This window comes from Agelaius phoeniceus, chromosome 1, assembly GCF_051311805.1.
Source record: "Agelaius phoeniceus isolate bAgePho1 chromosome 1, bAgePho1.hap1, whole genome shotgun sequence".
NCBI classification, from domain to species: domain Eukaryota; kingdom Metazoa; phylum Chordata; class Aves; order Passeriformes; family Icteridae; genus Agelaius; species Agelaius phoeniceus.
This window is the reverse complement of record NC_135265.1, coordinates 66,909,854-66,921,202: the sequence shown is the minus strand read 5'-3', so window position 1 is coordinate 66,921,202 and position 11,349 is coordinate 66,909,854. Positions and strand designations below refer to the sequence as shown.

At 42.5% G+C, this 11,349-nt stretch overlaps 1 protein-coding gene across 1 annotated transcript; it reads right to left on the bottom strand.

Moving 5' to 3' along the window:
- Positions 1-3,864: 3,864 nt before the first annotated feature.
- Positions 3,865-8,624, bottom strand: GCM2 (glial cells missing transcription factor 2). Its single transcript, XM_054648642.2, has 5 exons — positions 8,583-8,624; positions 7,087-7,339; positions 6,587-6,699; positions 4,998-5,123; positions 3,865-4,746 (listed from the first exon to the last, which is right to left on the bottom strand). Exons 1-5 carry the CDS (start codon positions 8,622-8,624, stop codon positions 3,865-3,867), a joined length of 1,416 nt encoding a protein of 471 aa, XP_054504617.2.
- Positions 8,625-11,349: the final 2,725 nt, after the last annotated feature.

Here is an 11,349-nt window from a genome sequence, read left to right as displayed (position 1 = left end):
CTGCATTGTGCATCCTGCTAAATGTTGTCTCTCAAGAAACATGCTCTACTTTGGTGAAAGCTGTCTCAGTTGTTTTAGGCAGCTTTCCCCCAAAAAGATACTAAGAAAAACCCCAGCAATCTAGAAGAAATCCCAGAAAATCTCCAGGACAAAAAAGTCTCATATTCATATCTCAAATCATATTCAACTCTGTTACACTCTGGTTTCCACTCCTGCAACTCAAGCAAAGCTTGTCTCTGCCTTTAAGGTGATAGATTGTACCCCCAAATGAAGAGATCAACTACTTCAGGCTCAATAAGCCCAAAACAGCCAAGTTCCTGCATGCCTTGTTTGCAGCATTTAGCACATTTGGAAAGCCCAGAGATAACCTGGTTCCGGAAGAGGAGCAAGGGCCAAGCAGATTGCTCAGACTGTCACAGGAGTTCTGTAGCAGGACTGGGTGGTGGTCATGGAGCAGGACAGTCTGCCAGGCTCTGTCTGCCCTCCATGAGGTGTTACCATGTGATGCCCACAGGTATTTGCATCTGTCAGGTGTGTGACGCCTGTGTACATTTCGTGGGTACATGAGCGAAAAACATTGTCACAGAACCTCTTGTCTCTGGGAGGCATCCATTAAACATTTGGGTTTTTAACCTTTGCCATTCTGGGGCTGCTGTTTTGGTACAAAGGGCATCCTCAGCATGGGTACAGGTGGTGCTTTACCTCAGTAGGGCCCTTGTAACCCATTTGAAGCCAGAGCCACAGGAGGCTGAGATTTGAAAGCATCTTCTCCTCCTCTCTCTCTGTGACTGTGCCATTACAACTGGAGTTTGTTAGACAAAGATACCTGTCAGAGTAGAGGGTACAGGCTGGTGAAGGGCTTCTCTCAGGTGCTCAATGCAGGACCAGAAACCACACTTGAAAGGGACAATTAATGGGAAGAGAAGGTGCTTACTCAGGGACCATCTTACTTCAGGATGCTGCTTTGCCTGAGGAACATGCTTTTAAAGTCAATGCTGCAGCTGTATAAACCTACAATGAGGCTTTCAATTTCAGCTTTTTTTTTTCTCTTTCTCTTTTTACAGAAGCTCCCATTGCCTTTACATTTATGGATTTTGAAGAGAAAAGCTGTCTACAGCTCTAGACTTTTTCCATCTGATTTTTTTGTCTGTAAATGTAACATACAGCTAATCTCATCCCAGACACTTGTACATGAGAGGAGTCAAGGTGAAGAAAGACTGCAATAACCTTTAGAGCAGTTTTGTTTGTTGTACTGCTCAGATGATGTAGCAAGGTAATCGCCATCATAACTTTCCACTGTGCTTAAACAGCTGTCATGTTTATTATAAATAAATCCACACCCTAAAAGTAGCATCTAAACACAATTGGCTGCATTTTCTTTACTAGTGTACAAAGTTCTGCTTTAAAAGCTATGTTTAATTGGAGAGCATAACAATTTAAGCATACAATTACAATGACGAGTTTAATACCAGTAATGTAAGCAGCATGCGCCCCCCACAGCTTGTCTGTTTTAATAGCTAGTAGTATTTTAATAACTCGTGCTTAAGTTGTGGTTGGCTAACTCCTCTAAAATCACTATAAAATAGAGCAATTTACAGCTTTAATATTTTCCTTGATTTTCCTATCTGCAGTGAATCTTTCCAGCTTTTTTAGTCATTTTGTTTTGCCTTATTCCCCTCTTATACTTTTCCCCCCCTTAAACTTACAAGCCTTGATTATTATTCAACATGTCAAATGCCTCAATATGATTTGGCATACAGCTGAGAAATCCCAGTTCTGTAAACAGGCATAGTGTTATATACTCATAAACTCTAAAATTTTGCATCAGTCTCTCTGGGTAATAACTCACAAACCACCTTTTTTTTTTTCTTTTTTAAAGGTTTTAAAGTATGTGGGCTAATTATCAGATTGATGTTGTTCACCTGAATCTCATCTTATCCGTAACTTAAAACACTTGGTAGAAGAATTACCCTAAGAGGTTAACAAAAGCTAAGGGAGATATACAGAAAGTATACTAGAGCTAAAAGACAAGGTAATCTTGCTGCAGGTGAATTAATTTAGTATTTTTGTGAATTACATCTTTGTCTGGCTTGAATTTTTAAAATGCTGAACAATCCACTGCTGAAACAGGATGTTATTAACTAAATTCCTGTGGGGCTCAGTTTGACATCTCAGACTGAACATGCTTATAAAAACATGGTTTTCATAAAAATATAAAAAGAAAGAAAATATACTACATCAGAAATAACTATTTTTAAATTACTGTTTAACTGTTCTTTGAAAATACAATTTGTTTACCAGTTTAATGACAGCTTCAGTGCATAGAACCTTATAATTCTAACTAGCCAGCTGCTCTCATTACTTTACATGGTGCCTTGCTTTTAACTGTGATTTCACATTTATTGAAAGACTACAGTAGTATGCTGCTTCTGAAAACACAGCAAAAATATACATAAGACAGAGGTAAAAAAAAGTGTTCAAAAAGTTAAAGATACTTGGTAAACTCAATAATGATATCAAAAGAAATTTTTTTACCCTGATCAGTCCTCTGTGCCTACTTAGCTCCCTTGCTTGGCACACACATTTTGGGTCAGGGTTCTATTCCCCAGTACTAGGTGGTTTTCAAAATATCTTTATTTTTAAACCAGTACTGCTCTGGTTTTTCTTCTTTCCAGATTAAAGAATAAGTTGTTTTGGGGATGAATTTGGGAATGCATTTCTTTGCGATTTCTTTTCTTACCTCAGTTTGGAGATTTTGTTTTGTAACCTCTCTGTTGGCTGATTGTTTAATTTCCAAAGTAGTGCTGTCATGGGGAGCTATGTTTACAGAGAGAAAAGTCCCTTGGGAGAGGGAGAAAGACCTGATGGAAATGGAGTGCAGAGAGGCAGCCAGGAAAGGTTCATTCAACACTGACCTGTACTAAGCAGCTGGGATGTTGCATTCCTAGACAGGACCAGCTGTATTCATGGGTAAAGAGAATTCTGCACCAATAACCAATTGGCCTGACCAGCTTGCCAGGCCCCTTTAAGCAAAAACCAGTTTCACTGTAAATGCTTTTCAGGACCACATAAGTTAACTCTGACAGCCATGTGATGCTGAGCAGGCTTGGTGGGGGTCGCCTGAGCCTTCCTGCTTCCAGGCTGAGTGTTACAGGGCATCAGTTCCTGGTGTGGCTTTTCTGGGTTGTCCTTATGTAGGAAGGCTGGGTAGTCTCTACTCTTGATACAGGGGATCAAAAAGCAACGTGAATTTAGCAAGTTTCATTTCTCAGGTTTCAGGTTTTTCATTTCTCATTTCAGAGAAACTCAACTGATCTTTCCATTCATCAAAAGGATCATGGCAGGTGAATGAACCATTCAGGTGAATTATTCTGCAAATTGTCTTGCTTCCAAATTTCTGTTATTTCTTTCTTTCCCTGCCATTTCCTTCAGTTGACCATAATCTATAGCCACCTTCCTTCATTTTTTTTCCATTACCTGATTAGTCTTTTCTTTCTTACAGATGGAGCATTTTCTCTCAAAGCTTGAGGCAGGAGTTGTGGCTGTAAGCGGATTGCACTTGCTGTCAGAGGAGGCTGTTGACTTCCAGAGGAGCTGTGCCTCCATATTACCTTCTCCGAGGTGTGTTTTGGGCTCAGTTCCTTGTGCCATTTTAGAGATTGTGTGGGGTTTCTTTGAAATTAGATGCAAAATATAATTCACTCAGCACATAGCTCCAGAAAGGTGCCTTTGGGAAAAAACTGTCTTGATGTTTTGCTTCCTTATTTCTCCTCAAATCCCAAACTACTTGACTTAGCACTCACACGGTCAGCACAATAACTTATTCTCCCATCTGCAGGTATTTGCCATTTAGGGACCATTTAGTCAATATTCAGCACTCTCAAACCTTAGGGCCTGGCCTTCATGCTCAGCAAAGCTGTTCCCCAGAGGGAGCCCATACCGATAGCTCTCCATCCCCTCATCTGGTTTGGATTTTGTGGGGATGGAGTCATGCTGGTAGAGCAATGCTGACTTTATCATCCCAAAGTCTTCCTGAATCTTCATCCCTGAATAGACAGCACCTGAGATGTTTTCTGCCACATGGGTGTAGCTCTGGATGTTTTTCATGTCGCAGAGGTTGTCGCTGTACTTCAGCACGGGTGGCTTGTAGGCCTGGTAGGACACCTTGGTGGTGGTGGTGATGACCGTCTGCAGCGGCGGGGCCATGGGAGCAGGGCTGGGGCTGTACCTGCAGGGATAGTCCCCACTGCAGTAAGGGTGGGGAGCACTTGTTGCCATCTGCCCATAGTCACCCCTGTCTCCGCTGACGGTTTTCCCCCACGCTGGTTTCAGTCCGTAGTGTCTGCCAGGGTTATCAAAGCTCTTATCATGGCTGGTCACAGCGTTGTAGTGCGGCCCGTTCAGACTGAGGGGGTCTGCATCAATGGCAGGACTGGACAGATCTTTGTAAAATGTTGGGTAAGGGCTTGAGCTTATAAAGGTAGGAACACCAAACTCGTAGCTGCATGGCATGGGCATGTAGATCCTTGGATTTGGGCATTTAGGGTATGGCGATAGCTGGTCCTCTTGGAAGTTGGCTGAGTCATAAGGTGCATTGTAGAGGTCTGTGTTCTGCAATGAAGGGTAAGACTGGGCTGGAATTGAAAAATTGGTGTCTGTGAAGATACTGACTCTTTCTGGGCCATCCATGCAGTGAAAATTCTGTAGGTTATTGGTGTAACCACTGCTGTCAGGGTACCTTCCTGCCTGACAAGGAGAAGTAGATCTTTAAGATACAGGCATCAATACTGCCCACACACATGTCTCAATACTTGTGCTATTGCTAGTTTCAGCCCAAAATTAACAGATGTTACTTTGTTATTAGCACACGTTAATAGTACAATGTAAAGCTTTGTTTTGCCCTGGGATCCCCAATATGTGCTTATCACATCTTTTTAATTGACAAAAAAAGTCTTCATTTATGTCACCTTTTTATTTCACTACTGACTTTGACTTACCTCTGAATTTAGAGATCTCTTTTTCTGGGAGTGGTGATAAGAGGACATTTGCTTCTTAATGGCACTTCTTCTTGCCTCTGCCTCCAGTTTGCTCTCTGGCCGGGGGTGGTCATGGACTCCTTTAGCCTAAATTAGGATTAACTGAGAATTAGGTGTGTACCTAGAATGGGGGAAGATTAGAGAAAATGCTCTAAGTAGCAGGAGGGGTAGTCACAGCATGGTCTGTGGCTTGGCATAAGAAAAAAGGAAGGAGAAACTAAACAAGGACAAATTAATTGTGGAAAGAAACATATAGCATAAAGCATGATTTGGATGTAGATAGAAGGAAAAAGTAAGGGAGAAGTCAGCGAGGACTGCAGAGCCGATGAAGGAGCAAAAGTGCTACCTAAGTTTGTGACATCCCGGAGTAGATAATTAGAACTAAGGGGAAAAAAAACCCAAAAAACCCCATAGTTTGATTGATTTTGTGCAGTCCAGTAACTTAGTTCTGCCCTATAAGCACATAGATATATGTATAGCATAAATAGGCTTTAAAGAGGTTTCACGCCACAAGATGAAAAATATTCTCTTAAAGCAATATACCTTCTTGAACAGGAATGAAAATTATATCCTGGAAAACCCTCTGAAGATGCTCTGCTGTTGAAACATCTGTGGGTATGCAGATCTACATAACCAAAGTTACACTGGCATATGATGAAGTCATGGACACTACATTTCCTTACTCATTTGTCTGAACAGAGCTACACACAGTCCCAAACACAAAGCAGGAAGCTAAAAATTTCTTTTAAAACACTATCCTTTCTCAAGCAGAAATTAACTTCTAAGCAAGGATTTATCAACTTTTTTGATAGTAAAGTCTTCCAGTTTTGCATGTCTGTAAGACAACATTTGAATAAGAATAATTTGGAGAGAATCTGGGAATATGGCCAGTTTTCTTCCATTTACTGACCGGAAAACAGAATTCACTGCTGTGTGAGTCAGGGGAAAAAATTATCCAGGAGAAAATGTAATCTCATGGAACAGAAACTTTTTTTTTTCATTTTTGTTCCAATATTGTTAGAAAAGAAAAATCAAGATGAAGTTTCAAATTTCAGCTAAGATTCTTATTTTTTTTTCTGTCAAGATTTTAAATCCTTCAAAATTCAGAGGCTAGTTTCACATGAAGTAGAATTTTTATGTTTCAACTCATGTGAATTAAGTAGGACTTTTTTTTTTCCTATTTATTTTAGTAGCAAATAAATATTTGGAAATAACATTGGAGACATCCACTTGTCATATGCACCAGGGTGCAAGACAACCTTTTTGTTCATATTTGTGTTCTGTAAAGAGGAGAATTTTACCCATCAGTTTTATTGTAGTTAAAATTGAATATTGCCAACCCATAAGTACCACTTTCAAAGAGATAGCCAAGTGTTATTGTTTTATTTGTTCTTATGTTTATACTCAAGAGAAATTTAGTCATGGACTACACCTCCATCATGCTCATCATGGTCTGTGTTACATAAAAAGAGAGGGGGAAGAGGAAGAAATATCTCTGAAGTTTCTCATTTTTTATGTAGTGTGAATAAATACATACAACTTCTTTCTACCTGGAAAAATATTGCCTTTCCATCAAGCCTCCAGAAGTTTGTGACTGGATAGCCGCTGTGTCCTCGGCAAGGAATCAACTCCAGTGCAGAGTTACAGTTGGGGCAGGCTTTCTCTGTGAACAGACAGAAACTGCTGAAGAGATTGGTTAAGGACAAGGATGCTGCCTGAGAGTAAACAGAGATCAAGAGCAACATGATCAGACTTTTCCAAAATTCAGATTAACACGTATTGTTCAAGGAAATGCAATATAGACTACCAAGCATAGCTAAATGGTATGAACTAGAGCTGCCCACTAGATGTACACACTAATAATTTAAGGGATTTAAATCCATATCGCCTTAAATATTTGCAAACAGACATTGATGAAATTTGGAATTAATCAGTCATTGCAATTGTGCCTTAGCCTGCACGCAAGTAAGAGTGACTCCAGCTTGGAAATCAAGCCCGGATGAAAGAAACGGGGTCCCTTGGGCATCGCAGCTCTCTGGGTGCCTCTCACTTTGTTGCTTCTGCCGAGCCTTGTCGCATATGGCGGGGCGGAGCTGCAGCCTGGCCCCGCCGGGCAGGGCGCAGCTCCGGGCGCACACCACCACGCCCAGGCAGGACTTCTTGAGGATCTGGCAGTTGTGGTTGTTGGTGTTGCGCATGGCCCAGCCGCTGAGGTGCCGCTGCGCGTTCTTCTCCTCGCTCGAGTAGATGAGCCGCACGTAGCCATCGGGCCACTCCTGGAAGGCGTCGAAGTGCTTGGGCTCCTGCAGCACCGCAGGTGGGGTGGCAGGGCAAGGCAGCAAGGAGAAAAGCAAGAGAACGTTTTTAGCATGTTATAACCTGCTATTTTTGCCTTGTTATAGGATACATTACAGAGGAGGAAAAAGCTTTTTCTATGACCAGCCAAGCAGCAGAAAAAGAAATATTGAAATAATAGCTTGTTCAGAAGTGCTCTCTATAGGGCAGTCTGAGATTCTGTATCTGAAAAGAAAGTCAGGATCCTTTCCTCTTTCGTATCACGACCCACTGTAGCACGGTCTGCTGACACAAATGCCTTTTACAGGGAAGTTATCAGCTGTAAGATGTCAGCCTTACTCCCAGCAGTTACTGACCAGTGTGCCCAGACAGGACACAAGCCACCCTGATCATGACTGCTATTAAGTTCTCCTTGTTGTGGGACAATGTAGCTGCAGGCAGGAAACTAGAAGTTTTAGCTATGGAATGGCTTTCTAAAGTGCATCTAATATGATTTGAATTAGGCTTTTCCCAAAAAATAGAGATAAAATAATTTGTCATTGTAAACGTACTTCCAATATATGTGTAGTGGCACAAACAGAGAATATTTCAATTTGGGATTTCACATCTTTCTGGAGTTCATTACAAAAATATAATTACTAGAGCTACGTATGAAGATCTTCAACTGCAAATATTTGTAATGCAATACATATTTAACATATGTATGTACATGTACATTTGTGGGAGCAATCCCAGCAAATAGAAGGGAACTACCAGCATATACAGCATTAAGACATTCATTAACACATAACAGCATGGGTTCTGTAAACTTAAATAAACTCTAAGATGAAAAAAGTTGCAAATTAAACAATGCATTTGAAACTCGCAACTGCACAAGAGTGGAGTGCTCATTGGCATTAAAGTGTTGCATCAATAAACCAAAGAAATAATTAGATAACTCGGGTAATAGTAAACAGTCAATTCAAGCTCCAATTCAACATTTCTTGAACGAGGAGGAGGAGGGAGAAAGAAACTGTCCAAATGGAGCCACAGGTTGTTATAGGAGTTCATATCCAGCTAGGCAAAGCTGTGCATCAAATCCATACTTTCATTATAAGTGACTTTATAAAGACTACAAAACAACACAAAGTGAAAAGAGAAGCAAAGCAGATGTAAAACAAAGCTTTGCTTAGCGCGAGGTTCCACTGTTCCCCAGCTCCGGGTTAGAGCTGGACGGAGACTTTCCCCGGCACCTCCCCGCCCACCCGGTACCTGCGGCAGCTTGAGATCGTTGATGTCCCAGGTGAGCTTCATGGCAGACAGTGGCCGTGGGTGACGGCTCCCGCTTTTTTATGCCGTCGGGGCGTCGCCGAGGTGTGGGCGGAACAGCAGCACCATCACCGAACCCCACCGCGGCCCTGGGTGCGGCAGGAGCTGCGCTGCCCCTCCGCACCGCAGGCGGGTTTCGCTACCCTCACCTGGAGGTGTGTGACGGGGGATGGATGCAGGGGTTGTGTACGATCCACCCCGCAGCACTGGGGGCCGTGACCTCGGCAAATTTGAGCTGGGTTTGGAAGTCTGACCTGGCAGCAGCCGCGGGGCTCTGCCGCTCGCTCCCGCGGAGCTGCCCGCAGCTTGTAAAGCCTCCGGAGAGAGGCAAAGATGCTGAATAACCCGTTCTTTGGACGTAAACGAAATCGGCGTTACTTGGCAGGTTGCCCCTTCACCCTGTGCTCTATAGCACCTGGTTTAAAGTGCAAAGTTGGTGTTGGTGCTGTTGTATTGATAGGCGCATTTTAACTTATTGATAATTTACAGTTTTTTTGTTACCTTTTTATTTTCGGAAGAAACGGCCGATGGGGTCTGAAGTTTGGAGCTTTTTGTTTGGTTGGTTTGGTTTTCGTGAGCTTGTTTTTCTTTTTATTGGTTTTGTGGTTTGTTTGTTTGGGATTTTTTGGCGTGGGGGGAGATTATCGGAGGGAAGAGGGAGAAGGAGGTTTTTTTTCTTTCTGTTTTACACACCAGAAATCAATCCACAACAGCACAGAGAATGAGCCGTTGAACCCCGAGCGCTGCAATCACCCTTTAAACGATCCCACCTGTTCGCAGCTATTTTTCTCATTCGCTTCCATCCTCTCTGGTCCAAAATTTACTGATCCTAACCCTCAGCTGAGCACGATAAAGCCCACCCAGCAGCAGCACACGCCGGCTGCGGTATCCTTCGGTCGAGAGCAGCCCCCTGGGGGGGCTCTGAGCTCCTCCTTTGCACCCCTGGGCTCGGCCGGGGCCGTGTCAGTGCTCCAGTGCCCGGGTGCGAGGGGCCCGTCCCAAGTGCCGCACAGCTGCGGCTTTTTAGGGCGAGTGCGAACCGGGCTGCTTGTCCTCCTTTTTTCCCACCCCCCCACTGCTGGGGCATAGAGTGAGGGCTTGCTGAGGAAAGGAGAGTGCTCGGAGCTGTGGGAAAGGCACCGTCCACCCAGCAGCAGCGGGTCCCGGCCGTGGGGAGTGAAGCAGCCCCCGCGCCATGGCCCAGGTGAGCGGAGAGGGGACAAAGAGAGAGGGCACCCAGAGAGAGGGCACCCCGCGCTCCCTCCGGGAGATACCTGCGGGACTCCCCGCGGCCGCCAGAAACCTCGGGTTGGGAGGTGTTGGGGGGGTTTTGCAGCTTAGGTAATGATGAAGGAAAACCAGCGTTTTGGAAGCGAGGGGATGAGTAAGTGCTCTTCAGCTTTGGGGTGGAAAAAGTTGTTTGGGTTTGTTTTGGTTGGCTGGGTTTTCTTTTTTGGGGGGGACAGGGAAAGGAGATTTTTTTTTCCTGTATTTTTCTCTTCCTTTTATTTTTATAGGAAGAAAGAAGTGAAGAACGAAATAGAGATGTGAGCGGCAATATGGCAGACAGAGCAGAAGACTATGTAAGGATCTTTTAAATGCATCCTTGGCTTTATCTTACATATATATATAATTGTTATTATATATATTTAAAGGTGCATTTCTTAAATGCATATAGCATGACCCAGAGCTTTTAGTAATTTTATTTAAAGTGGGAAGTGCAGTAGTCCTCTTAATCTTTTCTTTAGTAAGTGGGAAGAAATTATTGTAATAGTTGGGGGGCTTACAAACTGGCTATACTAAATTGCCTCTTTCCTTACTTGGTATCTTTTATGATTATTCAGTTTCAAGGGTTCTGTCTCTTTTGGACATTAAGACTGATGTTTCACTTCAGATGTAGGAGAAAAATAAAAGTAGAGAAACAAACAGTATAAAACAAATAAGTAGAAACTTGCAACTTTTAAAATAGCATTACAAGTATTTAATCATAATTAGTGCTGCTCCAATTTCAATGCCTGCTTATTTTACTCACTAATTGTTTTCTTCCCTCTACAGCTCGAATCATTGCTCATTGATGCCTTTAAAGGGAAGGGGTTTCAAAAAATTGATGAACTGCTTCAAGAGAAGGAAGTAGAGCTTCCCCAGAAATACAGTGAATCTCTCTTTAACCAGCTGGACAAAGCACTGAGAAAGGCAAGTACCATAAATAATCTCAACTCTTCTAACAGCCAACTCAGAGGGTAGCAGGCTAATGATGCATGGCCTTCTGTGTTTCTGTAGGAGCTGGATAAGAATGAATTCAAGAATGTTTCATTGCTGCTGAAATGTATTCAGCTCTACCTTAAAAGTGATCTTCAAGAAGGGAAGAGCTTGTTTATTGAGCAAGGACTGGTAGCAAAGATGAGTATAATACTGCATGCAATTTACTAATGTGATTTAAGGTTGTTTGCATCAGTAAAAGAACTCCAAGGAAGTGAAAACTAGAGGATGGCTTGTTGGCTACACAGAAAAAATATTTTTAACAGATTTAAAAATATATTTAATATGGTTTTTAAATATATATAATGAACTGAGTGGGGAAAAAATATTTACTCTCTTATTGCTTTTGGTGTAGCAGCCAAATTTATGGCTCCACATATTACCTGATTTAAAGGGTTGGGTTATTTGGGGTTTTTTTAAGGTGATAGTAGAAGGAGAGCATTAATTTCTA